The sequence below is a fragment of the Sorex araneus genome, chromosome 2 (genome assembly GCF_027595985.1).
Source record: "Sorex araneus isolate mSorAra2 chromosome 2, mSorAra2.pri, whole genome shotgun sequence".
NCBI lineage: Eukaryota > Metazoa > Chordata > Mammalia > Eulipotyphla > Soricidae > Sorex > Sorex araneus.
In genome coordinates, this window is record NC_073303.1 from 95,468,503 (window position 1) to 95,494,991 (window position 26,489).

At 42.0% G+C, this 26,489-nt stretch overlaps 1 protein-coding gene across 1 annotated transcript in view; it reads left to right on the plus strand.

Moving 5' to 3' along the window:
• Nucleotides 1–833: 833 nt before the first annotated feature.
• The window catches only part of OC90 (otoconin 90), a 40,408-nt gene continuing 14,752 nt past the window's right edge, over nt 834–26,489 (plus strand). The window contains exons 1-9 of the mRNA XM_055124468.1: nt 834–945; nt 2,929–3,021; nt 10,084–10,149; nt 11,390–11,446; nt 13,534–13,708; nt 16,542–16,654; nt 19,330–19,458; nt 19,607–19,648; nt 24,429–24,479. Of these exons, the coding sequence (XP_054980443.1) occupies nt 834–945; nt 2,929–3,021; nt 10,084–10,149; nt 11,390–11,446; nt 13,534–13,708; nt 16,542–16,654; nt 19,330–19,458; nt 19,607–19,648; nt 24,429–24,479 (838 nt within the window). The remainder of the gene's footprint in view (nt 946–2,928; nt 3,022–10,083; nt 10,150–11,389; nt 11,447–13,533; nt 13,709–16,541; nt 16,655–19,329; nt 19,459–19,606; nt 19,649–24,428; nt 24,480–26,489) is intronic.

The window sequence follows — 26,489 nt, forward strand, 5'->3', positions numbered from 1 at the left end:
CTGAACTTTTGAGGAGAGGGGGAGGAAGAACATGTGACCAAGGGTCTGTCCCCGGGGGTATAAAAACTCACTCTCCATCTTGTTCAAAGCCGAGCTGTGTCCATCCACCTGCTTTGAAGTGGGACCGTCACGGTAGGTGGTCCTTTTCCTGATGGTGGGGAGCCAGAAGGAGGGAGTATATTGGGAAGGAAGAAAAATGGGGGTGGGGAAATGGAGAAAGAAGAATGGGAGAGAATGAACAAAGGAAATAGGGACAAAGGACATGGTGGATATATGGAGGGAGATACGGATGAAGGAAGAGAAGGAGGGAAGAGGAGGAGGATGCTTTCAAGAAGGGGTCCAAGACCCGTACACTATCTGAGGACATAGCTGGAAGCCAAAAGTAATCTGAGCCGTTGTGTAAAGGAATGCAGTGATAGAGAAACAACAGTAGGTAAACTTGCCTGGGGAAAAATTCACCTCCAGTATCCATGCAGTCCTGCAGACCTGGGGGCAAGGTGTCACTAATTCTCCCCATTATTATGTAGAATAAGAGAAATATACTTCCAGCTGGCAGGGAAATATAATAATTATTACTCTAGGGTAGCCTTCCTGAGCACTAAGTACCTGCCAGTCACGGTGCTCACCTTTTCAAGTCTTATCCCATTGAATTCTCATGACACCCAATGAGAAACCATCATTATTTCACTGACCAGAGTTACACTCAACGTAAGAGCTTAACTCAAGAAGTGAAAGACTACCCCCGATCCAAATTCTGCCCAAGTCAGAGTGGTAGAAAAACCCTGATGTCTGGCAATTCCTACGTAGAGTAGAATCGGTTGTCAGCACAGTCGATGAAGCCAGACTCCAAACAGAGTATGCATGCCAAGGAGAAGCCAAAGGACCGTTTCTCTGTTCCTCCAGGGTCTCTCTCAGCGCGAGGCTTCCCTGGGGAAATTAGGAAAGGTCAGTAATTCCTTCAGGTTGTAGAAGCTCCACACCCAAGGTCACCTGGCATGACCGATAGGATGCTGTCTCAGTCGCAGCCTTGTACTATTCCCCCCCTACCCCTGACATCCATGTCCCCCAGATTTGGGTCTCCCTCAGCATTGCTCAGGCCTGAACAATGCTGCCACTCACTGGGCAACACTGGATTTCCTTTTTCTTGGCTCTTAACTGGTGAGAGTTAACTGCCCTGACATTCTCCCCTAGTAAGGGATTGACCATTCCCGAGGGCCTCTTTCCAAAAGTTTGAGTCCAAATCACCATCATTATATAGTGGTTACATTGCTTGCTTTGTTTTTGTTTTTTTGCTTTTGGGGTCACACCCGGCAAGCACAGGGGTTACTCCTGCCTCGTGCACTCAGGAATTACTCCTGGTGGTGCTCGGGAGACCATACGGGATGCTGGGAATCAAACCCGGGTTGGCTGCGTAGAAGGCAAACACCCTACCCACTGTGCTATCGCTCCAGCCCCCACATTGCTTGCTTTGGATATAATGATCTACATAGCGGTTTAGTGTAAGACACACGGAACAAAGACCTAAGAAGAACCAGCTGGTCTCACTGTTTCCTGCAGGGTTGCCTCGGGTTGCCACGATGGCCTCTAGTGGTGTCTTTTAACAAAGGCAGCCTTGGCAACTCCTGGACCTTTGTGACCCACAGATTTCTCCTTGGAAAGTGAGCCCTGTTTTAGTAAGATTAATAGAGACTGACTTTTAAGAGCCAGTAATAAAAAGTAATAGAGACCTCAGAAATGCCTTTGGTGTTCCCCTAAGTTTCCAGGGCATACCACATCTATCTGGAGATTACACAGGAGATCTGGAGATCTCTCTTCATTTCCTGTCTCGATCTAACCCTTGACAATGAGCTGTTTAGATCTGAACCTCCAAAGAACAGCAGGTTCCTGGAGTACTCTAAAAGTCCAACATATTTTCTTTTGGGATGCATCTTCCACCAATCCACAGGTACAACACTGGGTATGTTTTGGCCCCATTTACCACCTCAGTAAAACATGTTTGCTGAGTATATAACATGTGCACATACCCACGGGGATGGGACTGTGGTACCATTGGTATTGGTACACTATATTGGTGACACTGGATTGCATTTGAATATGTCCTAAAAACACACTGAAGCAGACTAAGCACAGCCACCCATCTAATGGTTTTTAGAGTATTATATTTCCAGTCAGCTAAAAGTTTTCTAAATCCTTCTAAAATTTATTTTTTTCTCCTTCCCAAGTTGATTTACTGCTTCAATATCATTGGTGTCTTTAAAGCTAAGGATTTCAAGATCTGAGCACAGGGCTAACTCCATCTTCCTTGCTACTTCTGGCATTGGCCTCTAAACTGTCTCTTTCCAACTCATAGGATTGTAAAAGTATTCAACTTGCTCAAAAGCCAAAAAGGGGAAAAAAGATGGAGCCCCAGCAGGAAAAGCATTGGTTACTAATTGGCAGCACCATCAAGCCATTGTCAAACATAGTTATATGTTAAGTATGTGGGTGTAAAAGGAATGCTGGTGTGTTACAAAGTATGTGTTATTTAAAATGCAATTAACTAGAGTAAACAGATCAGACTTGTTAAATTGCCTCTCTTCCCGGCTGCCAGAAAGTAATCGGTGGGTTTGCCTCACTCTGCATTCTTGGAGTCTTACAATATTTATGGTCATTGATCAGATGCTTAACATCAAATCAATGACTATAAAATAAATGAATGTGCAAATGATACCCAAAAATGTTCTCAAGAAGCTCAGTTTCTGCCTTAGGATGCATAAATGAGTTTCAAAGACATGTTCTCCTTAATGCCATAGTGTTAATTAGTGCCAAGCCTGGGGCAGAAAACTTTTCAAGGCTTTGTCTTTTACCTTATGCTCAAAGGGCTCAATGGTTTCCTCAATGGTGGGTTAGCTGAAAGAAGACTTGTTACTTTCCACCATTTTCCCCTAGAAAGCTGCTCCAGTGGACAGGATTTCCCCATCCTTTGTTCTCCTGCTATGATTGCCCTTCTCTTCCTGAGTATCCTGACTGCCCCACGTGCTGGTAAGTAAAGGTAATTTACATCGTATTTCTGGTTTAGTCTATAATTACTTTGAACCAGAGAACATAGTGTCAAATGTTATTGGATTTGCTTATTGACATTCATCCTCTTACTTAAGGAAGGAGACAAACCAACCATTAGCAATATAATCTAAATTACCTTTAATTGATATTTTGTGGCACACTGGGTAGTGCCTGGAATTGTGTGATATGAGAGAGGAGGGTAAATAGAAAGATCAAAGGGCAAGGTGGTCAGTGAGCAATCTTTTTTTTTATTTTGATTTTTTTCATTTAAATTATTTATTTTATTGAATCACTATGTGGAAAGTTACAAAGTTCTCACACTTATGTCTCAGTTATACAATGCTCAAAAACCGATCCCTTCACCAGTGCCCATATTCCACCACCAAAAAACCCAGTATACCTCCCACCCCCCAACCCCTCACCCCCACCTGCGTAACTGACAAATTTCACTTCATTTTCTCTTTACCTTGATTACTTCCATATTTCAACACAAAACTCACTATTGTTGTTGGAGTTCCCCCCCCCCCCAAAAAAAACCAGCCCTACTGCCAAGGAAGCATTTGATAATTAGTTTTCCTTTGCTGAGAATGAAGAGATATGCCAGCTGCTCGGTTTAGGATTTCTGTATTTTAGTAATTAAGTCCAGGGAGATTTATGTTAGAAATTGATTCATTTCCCTTCCTGGGGCAGTATGGGGCAATGGCTTAGTTCACAGTCTAGAGACATGGCTGCAAATAGTTGCTGGGACCAAAAGTAGTCTAGCTGGCCTCGGGATCGTGGACGATCAGCAGCAAAGTGGCTGCACAAGAGTGTGGCCACCCAGGTCAAATCTCGGGAGAGCTCGAGCCAGTATCGGCCCTGGCCCGAGACTTGAGCAATCTTCTTTTTACAAAGAGATCTTGCTCTGCTCATTTCCATCGGATGCACTGGCTATCATGACCTCCAGAAGTTCTCTTTACTCTTTTGTGGAAAGTGTCCAGTGAGAAGGGCAAACACTTCTACTACTAATCCATATCCCCCCAGGCTAAATGTGATCAAAGCAACATCTTCCAAATTGGGGGTAGTAATGTCAAATTCACCTGGAGTCTTGGTTATGAAGCTGAAACTTCTGGATACTTCCTGTTTTCTTTTATTTTTCTTTTATTTTTTAAATTTATTTTATTGAATCACCATGTGGAAAGTTACAAAGTTCTCAGGCTTATGTCTCAGTCCTTTTTTCTTTTAAATTTGATTATCTGTTCAGCTTTCAAAAAACCACATTCAACTTCTTCTCTTTCTGATAGGGTACTGTAGTGATACTGTGGTGACCAATAAACTGATTGATCTAAGCAATTTTCTCACATGTAAAATGTGGGCCAACTCATTGACATCCTTCCTCACATGTTCCCTTCCAGTAGAATCGTGTGAGTACAAGTGAGTACAAGAATAGAGTGGATCCATAAGCATTACTGATAATTTATCTTGACTATGAGCTGAGTTGGTAGATAATAAAGTACTTTTAGATGTTACCCAGAAGCTTGTCTGAAGTACAACCTATGATTACCCAAGATTCAGTCTTTCCTGCAAGTCCACATCCATTGAAACACCACTTGCCTTCAGGGCATGGATCAATAGATCATTACTGGGTTTTTACTGCTCATTTATTTCATTTGTAGGTGGTTTTTTTTTTAATTTATTAAATGCTTTCAGTGACTGTGGTCCTAAATGAAGACGGTCATCTGTTCAAATCCACGACCTCAACTCCACTGGATCAAAGCCCAGTTACGACATTGACTCCTCAGTTTTGGTGACATAACTGTGCAATATGCTGTTTCCCAGTCACTTTCTGATTTTTTTTCTTTCAAGTGAAATGTCACTTAGCAAAACTCATTTTGCAAATGTTGTAACTTATTTTCTTTACCAATAATTTCTCTATCAAAATCACACCATTTTGCTCCCCCCAACTATGGTTTTATTTCTCATAAAATTGAAGCCATTAGCTTTCTACTCAACATTCTTAATCAATCTCTTGTGCCCTTAGTTTGTTACTCTAGTATGATGATAAAAATGGCATGTCCTCATATTGTAAATTGTTAGACATTTTTATGTTAGTGCTGAGAAATTTTACTCTCAAACATAAATGCCTAGAGTTCAAAACAAAGCAACAGAAATTTTAAGGGCAAAATATACATTTATGCACATAGTTAATGGTATCAAACCGGTACCCCAATTTCACAGGAATGAGTATGTGATCACCACAAAGAATAGATTGCCTAACCAGCAAATTTGCAGATTTAGTGTACAACAATCCCTGGGGGGAAGTGGGATATCAACCAGGAAAAGCAGAGCTAGGAGAGATCAGCTGTCTGCAATGGAAGAAACAGCTGACAAACTAGGTCTTTATCCTTGGATATGAAAACCCAGAAGTAGCTCTTTAGTTTCCAGTCAGTCCCTCATTTTATAGACCTTAGAGGTCTAGAAGGACGGTATCTGGTCATAACACAGAGCATCTCAGGCTGGAAGGAAGGGCTTGTGCTGGACTGACTTCCTCCAATGAAAGGTCTGGTTCCAGCTCCACCTCCCTCCAAACCATCTTCTCATGGTGTCTGACATGGAGGGCTTTGGAGTACCTGAATTTGAAGTCCAACTTGGCCCAGGAACTAGAAGTGGAATTTATCAATTGGGAATCTGGTATTTGTGGCTAGTTTGAAATGTTTGTGTTTGGGGATGAGGGATAAGCTTCTTAAGAGACTGTGGAAGCCAACTCTGTTTCTAGGTTGATAGCATGAGAATTGGGTTATATTATCAGACCGCATAGTGTGTCCCCAAATTGCTCATTAGCCTAGGAAAACCTCCACATGCAAACATTGACTGCGCAGGACATAGCAACATTGAAAGAGTGAATAATGTGCAAATTACATGTCTTTAAATTTTTTTATTATTTTTATTGTATCACCATGAGATACAGATACAAAGCTTTCATGTTTGAATTTCCATCATATGATAATCAAACACCCATCCCTCCATCAATGCACATTTTCCATCACCAATGTCCCCAGTATCACCCCCCCTATCTCAACCCTCCCCCTTCCTTTACGGCAGACAATTTCCCACATATTCTCTCTCTCTGGATTGGAGCTAGAGCACAGCAGGTAGGGCATTTGCCTTGCACTTGGCTGACCCAGGTTCGATTCTTCCATCCCTCTCAGAGAGCCCAGCAAGCTACCAAGAGTATCCCACCCGCACGACAAGGCCTGGCAAGCTACCCATGGCGTATTCGATATGCCAAAATCAGTAACAAGTTTCACAATGGAGACATTACTGGTGCCCGCGTGAGCAAATTGATGAACTATGGAAAAACAGTGCTACAGTGCTACTCTCTCTCTACTTTGGGGCATTTTGGTTTGCAATATAGATACTGAGAGGCCATCATGTTTGATCCTTTATCTACTTTCAGCACACATCTCCCATTTTGAATGATCCCTCCAACTATCATTGACTTAGTGATCCCTTCTCTATCCCAGCTGCCTTCTATCCCAGCTCATGAAATAGGCTTCCAACTGTGGAGCAATTTTCCTGGCCCTTGTCTCTACTGTCCTTGGGTGTTAGTCTCATATTATGTTATTTTATATTCCACAAATGAGTGCAGTCCTTCTATATCTGTCCTTCTCTTTCTGACTCATTTGACATAGCATGATACTCTCCATGTCTATCCACTTATAAGCAAATTTCATGACTTCATCTCTCTTAACAGCTGCATACTATTCCAATGTTTCTTTACATGTACCAAACATGTACCAAACATCAATGTTTCTTTGATGTACCAAAGTTTCTTTAACCAGTCATGTTCTTGGGCAGTTGGGTTTCCAGATTCTGGCTATTGTGAACAGTGCTGCAATGAACATACAGGTGCAGATGTCATTTCTACTGTGCTTTTTTGCACTCTCAGGATATATTCCCAGAAGTGGTATTGAAGGGTCATATGGAAGCTCAATTTCTAGTTTTTGAAGGAATGCCCAAAATTTTTTCCAAAAAGGCTGAACCAGTTGGCATTCTACCAACAATTAAAGAGAGTCCCTTTCTCCCTACACCCACACCAGCACTGGTTGTTCTTGTTCTTTTTGATATGTGCCAGTCTTTGTAATGTGAGATGATATCTCATTGTTTTGATTTGCGTCTCTTTGTTGATTAACAATGTAGAGCACTTTTTTATGTGCTTTTTGGCCATTTGTAGTTCTTTATTGAGGAAGCTTCTGTTCATTTCTTCTCCCCATTTTTTGATGGGGTTGAAGTTTTTATTCTTGTACAATTCTACTAGGGTCTTGTATATCCTGCACATTAACCCTTTATTAGATGGGTATTGGGAAAATATTCTTTCTCATTCCTCATTCCATGGGCTCTCTCTGTATTTTGGTCACTGTTTCTTTTGAGGTACAGAAGCTTCTTAGTTTAATCTAGTCCCACTTGTTTAAATTTCAATCTTATTTTAACTTGAGCAATTTTTACATTTTTTCTAACTATTATGATAGCAATTTATAATAATTTTTCCATTGGTAAATCAAATTTAACATTGCTGGCACTCCTAGATAAAATGTTCAGTAATTGGAAAATGAATCAAATCCGTTTTTATTAAACAATTAGGAAACTTAAAAATCTATATATAGATAAAATAGTAAGTGTGTCGTAATGGTGAATATAGTACTTGTAGGAATGGTATACTCATAATGCTCGTCAGTACTGTACAACGACCAACATTGTTGCTTCCAGTCATTGTGACTTAACTCACCACTAGAGTGGTGTCAGCACCATCCCATCCCTTTCTTCCTTGTGGGGTCACTGTCATCCTGTTCCTCATCGATTTGTTCGAGCGGGCACCAGTAACGTGTCTCATTGAGAGACTTATTGTTATTGTTTTTAGCATATCCAATACACATGGGTAGCTTGCCAGGCTCTGCCTCGAGGGGCTCGATACTCTCGGTAGCTTGCCGGGCTCTCCGAGAGGGGCGGAGGAATAGAACTCGGGTCGGCCGCGTGAAAGGCGAACGCCCAACCGCTGTGCTATCGCTGGAGCTGCAGTGGCGCAATCGGTTAGCGCGCGGTACCTTGTGGGGTATCTTGAAAATATTAGTAGAAAGTGTTTTTATCAAAAGAAAGAAAATGTGGCACTTTCTGCACTCACATTCTTAGGAGACATATGTGAATTATCAAGAGATTGGCAGATTAAAGAATAACACAAGAGAAAAAGGTCAGGCAGATGGTCACTCTTTTTGCCAGGATGCTTCAGCTCTACATGTAGGTTCTTTATCTCTGAGAGCCAGTTCTTACTGCAGGTGATTTTGTCTCGTCAGAAACCAGGGGTGCTGCTATGCAGCCTTCTGATACACGAGCGGGAAAATCAACTTACATAAATTTGCCCAAGCCCACATGCAATATTCTTCAGTTAAGGAAACTGCTCTGAGTTTAGCTAGACTGGTACAGACATCTGTACGGAGCACTTTCCCGAACAGATTTCTTCTCACATGTTTCTATGAAGGCCAATCATTGTGATTTTTAGATTTGGGGGGATAATGTTAAAGGAATTGACCATATGAAAGTGACTACTTTGTTTTGTTTTCATTTAGTCACAGTGAAATCACAAAGTTATTGATGATTGGTTTCAAGCATACAAAGTTTTAACATCAGTCCCTTCACCAGTGTCCACTTCCTTCCACCAATGTCCACCCATTTGCTTCCCCCTCCCATCAGTCTGCTTCAGTGAGAGAAGCAGAATCTCTCTTGCTCTCTTTCTACATTTATTATATGTTTTTGTAATGTGACTTACATACTGCTAACTGTTAGGGTTTCCATACATAACACTTGACCCAATTTCAACCCCGCCTTCTCCTCCCACCAGAAGGAACTGTTTAACTCCTCCCTTTTCTGTCACCCAGCTCTCTCAAGTGATACATTTCCCACTGAAGACCCATCGGTCTCATGTTCTTTGTTTCCATTGTCTTTGGTTATTCATTATTCGACCACTGTGTGAAATTGACCATGTGATCACTGAAATCTTTCAAACCAGACTCGTCACATGCTGAGTATTTCTAACTGGAGGTACAGTAGGGAGAAGTAAGGATGGGTAATTCTCTGAGCTCTCTGAATCTCTAGGGAGTAGGTCTCTGGTGAACTTAATTCCCCACTCCCAGTGTCTGCCCGTGAGGCAATATCCTCATGTTTCTTCCATGATGAAATGTCTGAAAGTGGAAGCAGTATTTGGGCACTAGTATAGAATCTCCATTCTATCCTCATTCTCTTCCTGATTAACATCTCAAAATGCACTTTTTTTTTTGCTTTGCTTTTTGGGTCACACCCGGCGATGCTCAGGGGTTACTCTGGCTCTGCACTCAGGAATTACTCCTGGCATGCTGGGGACCATATGGGATGCCGCAGATCAAACCTGGGTCTGCCGAGTGCAAGGCAAATACACTACCCACTGTGCTATCACTCCAGCCCCTCAAAATGCACTTCTAAATCATCAGCTTCAAAAGCACCTAGGAAAATTATTAAGATATATTTTCATGAGTCCTACTCCGGTCTGCTAGATCAGCCCTGAGTGAGGGCATAGGAATCAGAATCTTGATTGCACTTGCATCCCAGGTTAATTTCATGCTAGGACTCTGGGAAATCTCAGTCAGCAATTAAAACCCCCTTGAGGGATTGGCATCCTTTCCATGTCTGTACCTATTTTCACTAATCCAGAAACCCCTAAAATGCATGTGATCTAAGTTGCAATAATACACTTCATAGGCAAAAGCAACTTTAGAATAAATCTCCAGAATTTTCCTCAACAAAAGACTATTATTATATATTCTTAGCCAATATGTAGAACAGTGGGCTACTCTATTCTTCCTTTAACAGCTTCCACAGAGATTTGGCACACAGCAGGTACTAGAAACGTATGCACAAAATTGAATTTCATCCAGCAAGTTGCCTCCCTAGTTACCACCTCACAGCATGCAGAATTAGCCTAGCAAGTACCAGCAGTGGTTTTTATTCTAACTCTTCTCTCTTCCTCAATTATAGGGGGCCACACTCTGGACACCCCCCAACTACCAAGGGAGCTGTCGCCGGGATTCTCAAAAGATATCAGTAAGGATTTTTTTTTAAAAAAAAAAACATTCTTCGGAGACATATGTGAATTATCAAGAGATTGGCAGAAAATGTCCCCTTTCAATAAACACACAAAACTCATTGCTCTAATATTTTCAGGTTATGAACTCAAGTGAGACTCAATGGTTTCTTGTTTGGAGTCTCCCCTGATGTCTAGCTCTCCATTGGTCTATCCTTTGAGACAATGTACTGAAACTGCCCATCACAAGACAAAGGTTAGCTGAAAGGGGAAATCATAAGGAACACCAGAGAGATATGCCCAATTGCAAGATTCTTCACACTAGGGAGACACAAAATAATGACTTTCACTAAATATTTAAAATACATGTGCAGTTCCAGATACTAGATTATTCATGAATCCTTTTTTGGGGGTTGGGGAATAGAGAGTAAAATCAGGGATTCAATCTTCAGCTGGTCAGCTGCTTATGAGGCAACTTCCTTAACCCCTGTGCTGTCTCTCTGGCCCTGTTAGTTTTATTTATATTTGATTATTATATAGTGCTTATAGCCTAGTTCTCCCTCTCGGAGAACCTGGCAAGGTACCGAGAGCATCCTGCCTGCACAGCAGAGCCTGGCAAGCTCTCTGTGGTGTATTCGATATGTCAAATACACTAACAATGATGGGTCTCATTCCCCTTAGCATGAAAGAGCCTCTAGTGTGGCACTGCTAGAAGAACAAGTAAAGAGAGGCTGCTAAAATCTTAGGGCTAGGACAAATGGCAATGTTACTGGTGCCTGCTGGAGCAAATTGATGATCAACGGGATAACAGTGATAACAGTGATACAGAGAATAAGACATAGGAGGAGCACGGTCAGCTGTTGGGGAAGTGGTCTCATGGTATACTCCCAGAAATGAAAGGCTGATGGTTAAGTGCTTCGATTCAAGGGTATTTGGAATCCACCAGTGAGATGTGGTTGTGCTGGCCAGAGATAAGGGCATGCAGGACCAGGAATGTAACTCAGGGGCTCCCAATGTTAGACTTGTGCTCTACCACTTTTGAGCCATATACATAGCTCCTAGGGTCTTTCAGAAACATGAACGATTTTGCATAGTAACACAGTGCCCCTATCATTGAATCAGAAACGAATATTATAAGAACATTGTCCCAGGATCAAACCTGTCTTTAGAGAAAGGGTTGAACTTACACTTTACCTGGGGGATGAACTGAAAGGGAGAAGAGAGACGGTATGCTAACTTACTTGCTCTTTCTCCATGTAGATGTCACATTCTTCAATGGGGTGTTTAAAAATGTGGAGAGTGTGGCTGAAATTTTTGGTAAGTAAAATAAATCTAAAATTGCTTTACTCACCAGTTGTTAGGGCATGGGGTATGTGTGCAAAATCCAAGGAATTATCAAGACCTTGATCTCTACCCCCTGGACTTCTGTGATCTCCCCTAGTAAGCTCCAAAAACTTGTGATCTGGGTTCTAACCAGAGTACAGGTGACTTTTATTTCAAGGTGAGTCATTGGTTTATCAAGAGCCTTTACAGCCTGCACTTCGTAAGTCCTGACCACACTCTGGCCAGGAATGACAGTCCCATTTTATAGGTGAGGAAATAGCCTGAGGGAGTGAAGTGACTTGCCTAAGTCTACAGTCAAAGGGGAGAAGCTTTCATTGGAGTTCATAGCTTAGAGCCCTTAGAACACATTGTTCTATAGTTTCCCATGATTAATAAATATATACAAAGATTATGCATTTCAGAGGATGTCAAAATTTTACTTACCAACTATATAATTATGTAACTATTAGCAGCTGAACATTATGATTTCTGTCATTAATTAGAAAGATTATCCCCCAAATAAGAATGTAATATGATTGACACGAGCAAGAAAACTCTGGATTTCCACTGGATTAGGTACCAATGAGCTGAAGAAGTCACTTGATTCCCTCAAGTTTTCTTGTATGTTTTGGGGCCACACCCAGCAGTGCTCAGGAGTTACTTCAGGTTCTGCACTCAGAAGTTACTCCTAGCAGTGGTGCTCAGGAAATAGTATGAGATACCAGGTATTAAATCCAGGTCAATTGTGCAAGCACTCTACTTGCTATTCTATCACTCCAGCCCCTTAAAGTTTTCAGTTAAGTGGGAGTTAGATACCAATGACCTGGGGGACTGCCCTAAAATGTCTATGACTATATTATATTATAATGTGTCTATATTATTAGTTTCTGAATGAAAAAATACATATTTATTTAAGCACAGACATACAATTCTTTGACTGACCCTTTCTTTTGCATAGAAATGCAAACAACATTTAACCTCCCTCAGTTCCCTCCTCTGACCTTCTACACTTATGTGAGTGCTCTGGAAATCATTTCATTTAGCACTCACAGCACTCACTCAGAAAGGCAGAAAGTAAAAGAGGTGAGTGAAAAGCTGGCCATTGTTTTCCTGACAATTTTTTGTGCAAGAGCATTTTGTTTAGTGCAAATCACTGTTTGATAGTCTGGTCATGTGTCTTCCCTTCAATTTATAGAACTAAGGTGACTATCACCTGCCTTGCAAAATGAACATGAGTTTTATGGGATAACAGATCAAGTGAATGTTTTCTAAAGCATATTTCATTCTATCATTGTAACACTTGTCCACTTAAGATGACAAGTTCTGCTATACAACAGGTATTCCAAAATTAGAAGGGTTTGAACCCTTATCTGTACCAGTCTATGGTTCTCAAATGCCTAGGACTTTATTAGCTGGGATACCTTTAGCAAACTAATAGTGACCTTAAAATAGTAGACACTCACTATCACATATCAGCTATCTAAAGGCATCAGGATGGGTACAGTAACTCAACACAGGTAGTTTCATTCTATTTCTCTCCACTGCTACAACAGGAATCTTGGTTTTCAGCTTTCGACTTGAGGGTATCACAGTTATGAGATGCTCACTGCAGTTACAGTCAGCACATCCTCATCTACATCCAAAGAAGGAGAAAAGTGTAGATCAAAGGGATCTCTGACATGCTTTTTATTAGAAAAAAAGTATTTCCCAAAAGCTTCAAACAAAGGATCAGTTATTTTGGGGAGGCTTGGCCCTAGATCAACCAACTGTCATAGAAACATGGAATCATCTTGACCAGCTGAAAATGAATCTGGAATATCCCCAGGACTTGTGGAGAAGGTTCACTTGCCTGGGATATGTTTCTGTTTTGTTTGTAAGGAAAAAGATCACAACAAGACCACTCAGGTATTGGGCAATCCACAGGGACCATGACTTGTAATCCTGACTCCTTTCAACTACCTAGGGCAATTCTGAGTGGACAGCAGGTTGAGGAGGCAGCCCCAGCTCCAAGTCTGAAGTCTCGGGAATGAGAGCTGCTTCAGCTGGGGCTCCCACTGTCCACCTGCCTTCCCTCCCTCTAGACTGCCTGGGCTCCCACTTCACCTGGCTGCAGGCTGTCTTCACCAACTTTCCCGTGCTGCTACAGTTTGTGAATGGCATGAGGTGTGTGGCTGGTCTCTGCCCCAGAGACTTCGAGGACTATGGCTGTGCCTGCAGGTTTGAGATGGAAGGGTTGCCCGTGGATGAGACTGACAGGTGAGTCCTGCCTGCCACGTGTGCAGAGCGTAGAACCTGAGTCTCCTGGAATGTTGTCTCAAAAGGTGCCTTAATTTTACTAAGCAGTGAGGTGACTGTTTTCCTCACCTTTGATTTGCTATGTAATCTGTGATGTGTTTAGGATGTTATCAAGATCCTCTATGCCCCACAGGTAACTTCACTGTAGTGGTTCTCAAAGTTTCTCTCCAAAACCATTTTGTACCACAACAACTTAGATGCTTATAAAATACAAATTCCTGGAACCCACTCTAGACTTATTGATTTCAATTACTATTAGGTAAAAACCTACAATATATTTTTAATAAGGCCTTCCCAGGTTACTCTTTAGCAGGAAAACATTTGAGTTATTTTTAATTTGAAACAGTCCTAACCATGAGAGGTCAAGCAATGACAGCCATTTCTGTCCAATTTTCAGCAAATGTGCACCAAATACCAGTACTCTTATGAGCACTATGATTCATATCAATAAAATACAATTTGTGCTCAAAAAGACAAATGTCAAATGCAGAATTTAAAGAAAGTTCAAGTTATTGATACAAAGCTACTCCTTCAACTGGAAGTGCAAGTTAAAACATGACACCAACTTCTACTTGCCAGATTGGCATTAGTGACCTAGAAGCATCAATTTATATAAAAATATGACAAACAGTTATCAATAACAGTATCAGGGAGAAACATTACTTAATATCTCTTAGAGTTGTGTCATATAATCTAGGACACAGTCATTCTAATTCTCACCTCCTTGTGGACTTGGGGCTTTTGGGCTATTGGGAAACTTGTATTGCATGGTTTGTGTTACACTTTCTTTCTTCATGTATAAAATGGAGGTTCATAAACTTTTTTAAAAATTAAATGACCAAAAAAAAATAAAATAAAACAGCTGTAATTGAAAATGAAAAAAAAAAATTAAATGACCAGGGGCTGGAGCGATAGCACAGCGGGTAGGGCCTTTGCCTTGCACGCGGCCGACCCCGGTTCAAATCCCAGCATCCCATATGGTCCCCTGAGCACCGCCAGGAGTAATTCCTGAGTGCAGAGCCAGGAGTAACCCCTGTGCATCGCCAGGTGTGACCCAAAAACCAAAAAAAAAAAAAAATTAAATGACCAAATTTAAGTTAAGGTGACTGAAATACTGTATGGATTATTAAGTATTCAAGAGTATTAGACATTGCTATCAATAATAGAAGTATGACTCTACTTCTAGGAGTAGCAGTGATAGCAATCATCGTTACATGATTAGAGCAGTAGAGTTTTTGTCATGGTGGGGTGCCATGGTAGTGTGACAGTAGTAGTTGTTACAGTGGTAGTTGCAACAATAGTAATAGTAGACTTAATTATTGTAGTAGTTTTAGTGGTAACAATTTTATAATTGTTAATAGCAATTAGAGTATCAATACTGCTACAACTAGGACTGCTAGGACAGTAGCAGCAGCAGCAGCAATGATCTGGAAGCAGGAAACTGAGCACATCTCCCCATCCCACTAAGATTATACCTGTGCCTAGATTCAGCGTGAAGGAATTTGCTTTCAAAGACCGATGGGAAAGAGAGAAGGATTCCCTTCTGAAATATGGGGGACATTATTGCTGCACAGCATCTCTTTCTGAAAGCTCTCTCTTTAAATGCCTTACCTTATAATTGCCAGGGTAACCTCTGTGTTCCCCAAACATCTGCTTTCCTATCTTGAACCTGCCACATGAGACAGTCTGTGGCAGACTCAAGACACAATATCCCTGCTCTATTCAATATCCCCAGGGAGGCTTTGCACCATATCATTTCTTTCTTTTCCATCACAGACCTGGGGTAGCCCACACCAGCTGGAACATAAAAGAACTAAGTAAATGAACTCATTTTCTAGGTGACCAAACTCCATTTGCTTTTTAGTGATTATAAATTAACTAATTAATAGGTTATTTTCCTTGATACTCAGGGAATAATAGCTTTGGAATTTAACAGCAAATGGGATATTATCTCCAGATATCCAAAATAAAATTTGTAACTGCCTATGGACCAAGTGGGAAGTTGGCCATTTCCCAGCCCAGGAACCAGATCATCGACATTCAGAAAGGAAGAAGCTAGTTCTATACAATACATGTTCCAGTATCGATTCTTGGGATGTGTTTTTCTTTCAGGTACTCCCTAACTACTTCCTTTTATTATTAAAACACCTTGTAAATCTAGAAATCAAAGAAACACAATGGTAGTTCATCACTGGTTCCAATCCCAAAGGAATCCTTGAAACACCTATGGCTGAGTGTTTGGGCACTCCAAGCCTACTTCACTATTTTACACAGTTCAGCACATGAAGCTGTGAATTTTTAGACTTTTGGAGAACACGTGATTTTCATCTCGAGTTTGCACAGCTAGATCTCAAGGATAATTGCTGACCTGTATTGAGTGTCTACCTTTTAGGAGAATCTATACAAATCTTTAGTTGAATCCCCCAAATTATGAGTTAGATAGTGTATGAAATCTCATAGCTTACCTAAATCCATCAGTTACTGGGTTTGGTAAATGACATCTAGTGTCATTTGATGAGCATAACTTGATAACTAAAACTTGATGAGTTATACAGCCTTGTATGACTAACTAAAACTTGATGAGTTATACAGCCTGTGTGAGTGCCTCCACAAATGTAAACTCTCATGATAATAATGGCACTGCTGCATATATAAGTGATTTAAATATGACATGCATGCCAGGTATTATAATCAGAGCACTGACAGAAACTCTTCAGAGACATAGAATTATCACAGTCTACCTGCCTCTCCTCTAAGCTTCCTTCTCACCCTGACTCTTCCACATCCTGCACAGATGTTGCTTCCAGCACCGCAGGTGTTATGAGGAGGCTGCTGAGATGGATTGTCTCCAAGAGTCTGCCAAGCTCCGCACAAATGTCAACTGCATCAGCAAGACGATCACATGTGGTGAGCCTTTCCCCGAGGTCCTGAAGGCTGCTGAGAAATAAGAGTCAGTTCAGACTGACAACTTCTAGGGTTCACCATGGTCATGGGAAGCGTCATCAAAATAATAGAACCCTGCACAGGCAGCATTGATATTTTGTAGCGGGTTGAGGATCAAGAAATGAACCCTCATCTCTGAACTTCCAGATATATTTCTTTATATTGAATATATTTATATTTATTTATATATTTATATTATATGAGCGATAGCACAGCGGATAAGGTGTTTGCCTTGCACCAGCTGACCCAGGTTTGATTTCTTCGCCCCTCTCAGAGAGCCCAGCAAGCTACCGAGAGTATCTCACCCACACGGTAAAGCCTGGCAAGCTACCTGTGGTTTATCTGATGTGCCAAACACAGTAATAACAAATCTCACAGTGGAGACATTACTGGTGCCCGCTTGAGCAACGGGATGACAGTGACAGTGACAGTGATTTTTATTTATATTGAATATTAAATATATTGAATATTGAATATATTGAATGAATATTACTTTATATTGAAGTAATAGCTGGTCAGCATATTATTTAATCTGTTTTTGTTTCTTTTATTTGTAGCAATGACCAGAGCTTAAGAAGGGCAAATTGTTTGCGAGTTGTGCATTTGGTGACATTAAAGTGATTACTTTTTCAGAACACCAAAGGCAGAATAAATTCTGCCTCAGAGATTATGATTCGCTTAATGAGTGAAATTGGCTAAGACTACAATGATGGAAGTGGAGGTAGATGTAGAGGGCTGCGTGTGTGATTGTTGGTGTTTATCAGAATCAAATATATGTCATTTCAAATCTCACTTCTCCAGCTTGCACATTACATCACTCCAGGACTTTCACCTGATGTGTCTGAGAAGACTCAGATTATAGAACATCACAGTGGAAAGAGGAATGTGTTATTTGGGGATAAAGGAGTCATTCTTTATGAGTGCATACTCTGTATCATAGATTTGATCCACAGAAACTCTGGTCTTCCTAACAACCCCTATAAAATGATAGTGTTTAATAAAAGTTTTCAGAGAAGGAAACTCAGAGATTGAGTAACTTGCCTAAGTCATATAGATGCCAAGTAAGAGTCAAGCTTTCTCAAATGTGTAGATTTATGCCCTGTAAATAGAGGAATGACATAGGTCACTAGGTGAGATACATGGTGAACTCACTAAATTCCATTAACTCTTTCATTCACTCAACAGAGACAAAATAGGTGTAAGATGATCATCCAGGGTCGAGTCTATCCTAGCTTTCTAAAATTACCTTATGATTGCCAGACAATGTATCTATGAAAAACAAGTGATGTTGTAAGTTAGTTAAGGTCAAACACTCTAGAGGAGGGCTGGAGCCATAGTACAGCGAATAGGGCATTTGCCTTGCACGCGACCAACCCGGGTAAGATTTTCAGCATCCCATCTGGTCCCCCAAACACTGCCAGGAGTAACTCCTGAGTGCATGAGCCAGGAGAAACCTCTGTGCATTGTCAGGTATGACCCAAAAAGAAAAAAGAAAAAAGAAAAAAAAAAACTCTAGAGAAAAAAAAAGGCAGAAGGAGCACTTGGTGGGGGAAAAGGTCAGGAGGAACTTTTTTTTTTTTTTTGCTTTTTGGGTCACACCCGGTGATGCACAGGGGTTACTCCTGGCTCTGCACTCAGGAATTACCCCTGGCGGTGCTCAGGGGACCATATGGGATGCTGGGATTCGAACCTGGGTTGGCCGCATGCAAGGCAAACGCCCTACCCGCTGTGCTATCGCTCCAGCCCCTCAGGAGGAACTTTTAAGAAGAGATATCAGTGACGTAAACACTATGTTGAGAAGTGAGCCCAAGGCTCAGTTGAAGACTGGTGTAGATGGTGGAGGACACAGAACAAGGCTCATGGAGGGCTGGAGTGATAGCACAGCGGGTAGGGCATTTGCCTTGCACGCGGCCAACCCGGGTTCGAATCCCAGCATCCCATATGGTCCCCTGAGCACCGCCAGGGGTAATTCCTGAGTGCATGAGCCAGGAATGACCCCTGTGCATCGCCGGGTGTGACCCAAAAAGCAAAAAAAAAAAAAAAAAAAAGGCTCTCGGAGCCTGGAGTGCTAGTGAATGGGGAGCAATGAATCAGAGATGAGGTGATGAGAGAGAAATAGAAGGGGAAGAGATCTGAGAGGGAACTGTGTGTAGGCCATCAAGATTTTACTAAATTAGGAAGTTATAGGAGTATTCTAAACAGACAAAAAGACATGAATTACTTTAAGTTTAAAAGGATTATTCTGGTTCTTCAATGAGAATAGAGTAGGAAGCAGGGGAAGAACCAAGGAGATTGGTCAGGAGGACCCCGGTATTAGTAATGAAAATATGATCGGGGGAGGGGAGGTGAATGGGGCTTAGCTCTGGAATAGAAAGGAAATAGGAAGATACAATAAGATTCTAACATAGTCGGGGGGGGGGGGGTTATAGAGCCAAGCAGTTGGCCTGATGGGTTGGGTTGGGTGGGAAAAAAAAATAGTGGGTATGTCTCCCAGGCTGGGTAAATTCAGAGGAAATGATAGATTTGATAGGATTGGAATGAAGAAGTCTGTCAGAGATGGGGACAGGATTGTAGAGTTGGCATTACCTCCTAAGATATCAGTAAGGTCTTCCAACCCATTCTGGCCTGATTCTGTGCAGAGTCCAAGGACCCTTGTGAACGTTTGCTCTGTACCTGTGACAAAGCTGCCATCGAGTGCTTGGCTCAGTCCAATGTCAATGCTTCCCTGAATCTTCTGGACACCTCTCTTTGTCTGCTTCAGCCTCCAGGTAGGAAGAATGGGGTCGCACACAGGTGGTGGGGTTGATGATCATATTGGCATGGAACCAATGAGCTATTCACTTGTCAAGCCTTGTACCTTCTAACATTCTTCCAAATCATTGAGTTAGACAGACTCATATGTGTTTTTGTTCCCAGAGACAACTAGCAGCAAAGAATTGACCACACTTCTGTCCAAAGGTAAGGCCGTCTAGGTGAAGATGGCTCTTCTTCAGACTACAGGGGTCAAACAACACTCATGCCTCTCTTACCAGCAGGGCTATTTTCTGAGGAAAGCATTGTCAGGGGACTTTTTCCCCCCATTGTGCAAATATAATAATGTGATTATACAAATCTAGAAAGTATGGACTACTGTATACCTAGGCTGCAGGGTATAGCCTACTGGGCCACCCATCATACATGTGCTCCATGACTGACTGAGAAATTATGGAGCACCACTGGACTCTACTGATGGTTTATGGTTGTTACAAAGAAGAGCCCACAGCACTGCCTCCTCCACCCAGCTTTCCTCATAGAATCTTAGTAACCCTTGGCACTGGAGATGTCATATTCCCTCCACTGGCCAGGAGATACCATTCCTTCTGATAAACCCAACATTAAAAGACCTGAGTGCATATACACTGCTTCTCCACTACATGTATAGGAGTGGTGCTTACCCATGTGGGCATAAGGTTCAAATTGTTGCTCTCCTTTCTTTTTTAAAAATTTTTTATCAGTGAATCACCATGAGGTACAGTTACAAACTTATGAACTTTCACTTTTGCATCTCAGTCATACAGTGATTGTTTACATCCTTCCACCAGTGCCCATTCTCCTCCACCAATGTTCCCAGTTTCCCACCCACCACCCCACCCCATCCCCCACCACCCCACCCTGCCTCTGTGGCAGGGCATTCCCTTTTGTTCTCTCTCCTTTGGGGTGTTGTAGTTTGCAATAAAGATACTGAGTGGCCATCATGTTCGGTCTAGGGTCTACTTTAAGCATGCATCTTTCAACCCAAATGGGTCCTCCCAACATCTTCTACTTGGTGTTCCCTTCTCTATCTCAGCTGCCTTTTCCCTCAGCATGTGAGGCCAGTTTCCAAGCTGTGGATAAGACCTTTTGGTCCTTACCTCTACTACTCTTGTGGGTTAGTCTCCCACTCTGTTACTTTATATTCCATAGATGAGTATGATCTTTCTATGTCTGTCTCTCTCTTAACTCTCGAGTCAGCTGTCCAGTATGCAGGGTGCCCAGGACAGGGTTAAATGTTCAGATTGAGCAAGACCCCTTCCATTTGGCTGAGCTCCTGGTGATTAAGGCCTCCCGGAAACACATTTACTACCTTTCCTCCTGCTTCTCCTCCTTTTCCCACTCACCATCCAGAGACTGTAGTAAAAAGTACAGCCTGGATCCAGATGGAGACTCTTAAAAAGAGAATAACTTTTTTTTTTGCTTTGAAGCCACACCCAGTGGTAGTCAGGATTTACTCCCAGGTCTGCACTTAGGAATTACTCCTGATGGTGCTCGGGGGACCGTATGGGATGCTTTGTGGATCGAACCTGGGTGAGCCACGTGCATGGCAAGCACCTAGTCAGCTGTAGTATCTCTCAAGATCAAGGCTGGACTTTTTTCTCTTTTCAGGGCAATACAGGCTGTTATATCTGTCTACTGAGCCAAGCAAGTATTACTCTTGCTCTAGAGCATGCAGCCTTGGGTGGGAGTATCGATAGTACAGTGTATAGGGCACTTGCCGTTCATGAAGCTGACCAGGGTTTGATTCCTGACACTTTATAGGGGTCACTAAGTACAACTGGGAATGATTCCTGAGCACAGAGTGAGGAGTAAGCCCTGAGCACCACTGAGTGTGGTCCAAAAGCAAAACAAAGAAAAGTGCATCCTGTGAAAAATGCAAGTGCTTAGTATATGCCTGTCACTCCTAGTTCAACAAAGTCCCCAGAATCTCTTTTAACACCTTGAGGACTGGAGTGGGGCCAGCACCTCAGCAGAGCACCCTTCTGGGATAAGAGCTAGAACTAACCTAACGTATTTGTTAAACTGAGTGGATATGGAGATGTGATATGCATGTGGGCATACATGAATAGTGCATAATGTGGTAGGTTGAGCACCCATGGGCATGTGCATGTGTATGTGAGTATAAGGATGCATATATGTGTTTGAATGTGAGCATATAAATGTGAAAATTCCTGGATGAGTTATGGGTGTATGGATGTGAGCATGCATTGGTATAAGTATGTGTGTACATGTGTTTTTGTGGCTGTGGTGCTTTATCTCTTGCACTATCCTGTGCTTTTTAAAAGATTAATTATTCACACTTTTTCAATTAAAGAACTGTTATTTACAAAGTTATTCATAGTTGAATTTTAGACATACAATTTTGTAGCACCACCACCAGTGTCAACTTCCTTCCAACAATGTTCCTGTGTTCCTCCAGTATTCCCCCCACCTCCCACCATGCCTACCCTCTTGATAGGCACCTTTCTAAACTTAGTTCTTAAGGCTCAGGTCTCTTGATTTTAGTATTGTTGACTCTCTGGTTTGGACACTTGGTTCTGTCATTCCATACCCGAATACCTGATCTGACCCCCATTGCTTCTCATCTGTCTCTTCTCCGCCTCCTCTACACTCTTTCTTTCCTTCTCCTCCCTATACTCTGGGGCTAAGGTTGATCAGGACATCCCCCTTTAAAATATTGCATTTCCGGGGCTGGAGCGATAGCACAGTGGGTAGGGTGTTTGCCTTGCACGTGACCGACTCGGGTTCGATTCCCAACATCCCATATGGTACCCTGAGCACCACCAGGGGTAATTCCTGAGTGCAGAGCCAGGAATAACCCTTGTGCATCGCCGGGTGTGACCCAGAAAGCAAAAAAAAATTAAAAAAATAAAATATTGCATTTCCTTATCCACATATAAGTGATATCATGCAGTTTATCCTTCTTCTTCTGGCTAACTTCATTTAACATGATATCTTCCAGTTCCATCCATGATGCCATGAATTGCATGATTTCATCATTCCTTACAGCTGTGTAGTATTCCATTGTGTATATGTATACTATCTTCATAATCCGCTTGTCTATCATTGAATATCAAGTTGACTCTAAATCTTAGCTATTGTATTGAGTGCTGCAATGAATAATGGTGTGCACACATTCTTTTGAACAAATGTTTTCCTGTTCTGGGGATAGATACACAAAAATGGAATTAATGATAATCAATTAGTTTAGAATCAGTTCCTAGTTTACTAAGTTCTCTTTATACTGTATTCCACAGAGGTTCGACCATATAGCATTCCCACCAGCATTGGATGAGGGTTCCTTTTTCACCACATTCCCGCAATAGAGATTGTTCCCAGTATTTTTGACACATGCCATTCTCACTGGTGACAGATAATAATATCTCATTGTTGTCCTTTTTTTCGACTTCCCTAATAAAAAGTGTTGATGAGCATTCTTTCATGTGCCTATTGACTTATCAGGTGGTCTTTCTCAGAGAAGCATTTGTTCATTTTCTCTCCTCCCCTTTTTTATGGGGCTATTAGTTTAGTTTTGTTTTGTTTTATCTTTGTTATTTTTTTATAGATCCTGGATATCAATCCTTTATCTGATATGTTTAGTGCAAATATTTTCTCCTAATGAGTTAACTGTTATTTATTTTTTTCCTGTGTTCTTTTGTCACGCAGAAATGTTTTAGTCTGATGTAGTCTATTTGTTTAGTTTTGATTCTTCAGCCCTTGTTAATGGCATCATACCTTTGAAGACAACTTTGAGGTCTGGGTCTTAAAGCATTCTGCCTATATTTTCTTCAGTGTGCTTTGTAGATTTAGTTTTTCTCTCAAGGTCTTTGTGCACTTTGAATTTTTTGTAAGGTATGATATATGGATCCTGGTTAAATTTCTTGCATATGGTTATATAATTCTTCCAGCACCATTTGTTTAAAAGACTAATTTTATTCCATTTCATGTTCTCAGTTCCTTTGTCAAAAATTATCTTACCATATATATATGGGGGGTTATCTTGGATATTCTATTCTGACCCATTGATCAGAGAACCTTTCGTTATTCCATGCTGCTTTGATCACTGTGACTTTATAATATATATTCAAGTTAGGTAGAATGATGCCTTCCAGTTTATTATTTTTCAGTATGGTTTTGGCTCTTTAGTTTGTTCCTGAGATTTTATAAGTCTCTCCTTGCTCATCCTTCTTAACACTGCCATATTGGGGGCTCTTTCAGTGTCAGGCAAATGAGGCCCATCGTTGTTACTGTTTTTGTCATATCGAATACACCACGGGTAGTTTGCCACTCTCTGCCATGCAAGCAGGGTACTCTCAGTAGCTTGTCAGGCTCTCCGAGAGGGATGGAGGCTTTTAGGGTGGCCTCTAATTGCCCTTACAGGTGTTCCCATGGTTCACATCATATTTGAACCCCAACAAATATGGTGCGGTAATTTTGGAAAATGGGTATCAAGTGTCTTATGATGTACCGCTTGGCACATTTCAGGGCTGGGACGAATGGAGACTTTACTGGCTCCCGCTCGAGTAAATCGAAAAACAACAGGACAGTGAATCAGTGATAGAGTGGTGATTTGGGCTATGGTAGTCCTGTGCTTTTAAAAAAATCTAAAAATCTTCACCCTGCTTCCCATTTGAACAGGGCTCTTCTCAAAGTATGACAGCCATCCTCATCTGCACTAGTTGATGGTGCTCTTCTGTCCTCCCCCCCCCCCGCCCATTGCTGAGGTACATCCTGAGTGGGGCCCTCTCTGGGGGGAAGCACTATGTTCTTAGAGGCATGAGTGAGGCAGAGGAGGCTTAGACTCAAAATCTGCTCTGCTCTTCCCTGCCAACACACCTCCAGCAACTCCTCTGCTGGCTTAGCTGTCTCCATCCTGTGCTACCCCAACACATATGACACTGTGGGCACTATTCCGTCATTGCTTTCAGGGGGTTCTCTCTTCCAGGGGTTCCTCTGGAGCCTACAGACACCAGCCTGGTGGCGCTCTCAGGAGAAGGTAAGTAGAAGGGAACTTGAACTGAACCCACATGTTCGCATTTACTTGGGCCATCATCCTACTTGCTGGGATTTGTCCCTAAAATCCCCCTACCTGCGTGCGGTAGAATTGCCTCATGTGTCACTCCTAAGTTTTCTTGAGCCCCTCCTTGCTCAGATTTCTCCCACATTCCATCTCCCACCTGTCTAGCTCTGGCAGATAAAATGTAGGATGCCCATCCTCAACTGCCTGTCACTGTCACTGTCATCGCATTGCTCATCGATTTGCTCAAGTGGGCACCAGTAATGTCTTTATTCTGAGACTTGTTGTTACTGTTTTTGGCATATTGAATATGCCACGGGTAGCTTGCTAGGCTCTGTCCTGCGGGCTAGAAACTCTCGGTATCTTGCTGGGCTCTCCCAGAGAGGCGGAGGAATCGAACCCAGGTCAGCCGCATGCAAGGTAAACGCCCTACCCGCTGTGCTATTGCTCCAGCCAACAGCCTGTCATCGATAATATTTTTTTCATCGAGAATATTTAATTGATTTTATTCAATTATTTGAAAATAAGATTTGTGTTGATTTGTCACTGTCATTTTTTGTCATTGTCAAATGTCATTGTGGCATGATATGATCATGTTTCTGGGGTCCACCCTCACACATCTGTGTGGGAGTACTAAAGTCACCTAATCCAATATCAAAGATCAGTGTCCTCTTACTACGACAGTGACTTTCTCCACTCATTCCTTCCATCCCCTGAAGGTGAACTCTAGATAAACAACAAATAATTTTTTAGGTGTATATTAACATGTCTCAGAAATTTTCTCCATGGGATTTGTGTGTGGAGGGTGGGGGGGATAGTGTTCCTCCCAAGCAGTGCTCAGGAGTCTGGGGGTCACTGTGAACAACACTTGACCAACTAGGCAGAATAGTTCCATGCTCTGACCAGGTGATGCTGGGCCCAGCAGTTTTGGGGCCACCAAGATCACCCTAGCTGTGCTTGGAGGGGCTTCCTGCCTATAGCATGACACTCAATTCTCAAGCCCTTACAGCTATCTCCTGAGCCATTCTTAAGCTTAGAGTTTCCTTCCTAGTAGCTCATGTGGAAAACAAAATTAACTGGAAATCCTGTCTTTTTTTATGCTAAACCTGCAACCCTACACCTCAGAACAGAGGTACATTCCATACTAATACTACCCCCTCCCCCCCAAATCATCATTATTTCTTTCTACTGATTTTGTGGAGCATTGTGTAGCTCATCCCTGGTTATCTTCCACATTCAAGAACACTTTACCCCCAACAGCTCTGGACAGACTGTGCTGTGGGGTTCATGTTAAAGAAAAGAGAAAACAGAATCCACAGGCAGCCAAAGCTCCACCAGGAACCCTACCCAAGCTACAAACACCCTGAGCATGAATACAGCTGTGACTGCCACTTTAAGTTTAGGATAAAATGCATGTTCTACCAGACAATCACAAAATGATCTGAATTGGTACATTCCCACTTTCCTTCAGCTTGAATTCTCATCACCTCATGACCTGACCTTAGGTGGCAAGCAAAGGAAATCAGGTTCCCCAACGGTCTCCCATGAGCCTTATGAGAGAGAACAGATAAACTCATACTTTCATTCCTAGAACATACACACACACACACACACACACACACACATGCACACGCACATGCACTCACACACAGCCACCATCTGGGCAGCAACACATACAAATGCTTCCCTGAAGGTGGAGGCAGTCAGCAGGGTCAAATCTGTCTATCACACACAAGTTATAGAGTAGTGTTTTTATCATCAGGAGATGGAATAGGTGTGTGTCTCGATCAAACAAGATATTGGGGTCATATCCTCCCTTGTCTCAGTTGTGTGATCTTGAATATCTTTTCAGGTAGTCTTCCCATCAGTGCCAAGAGTCACTAGGGAACCATCTGACAGTGCAGTTGTTTCCAGGCAGTGCTAAGGAAACTGGGGGTGCCAGGGATTGAACCCAGGTCCTATGCATACTAGACACACATTCTAGTCCCT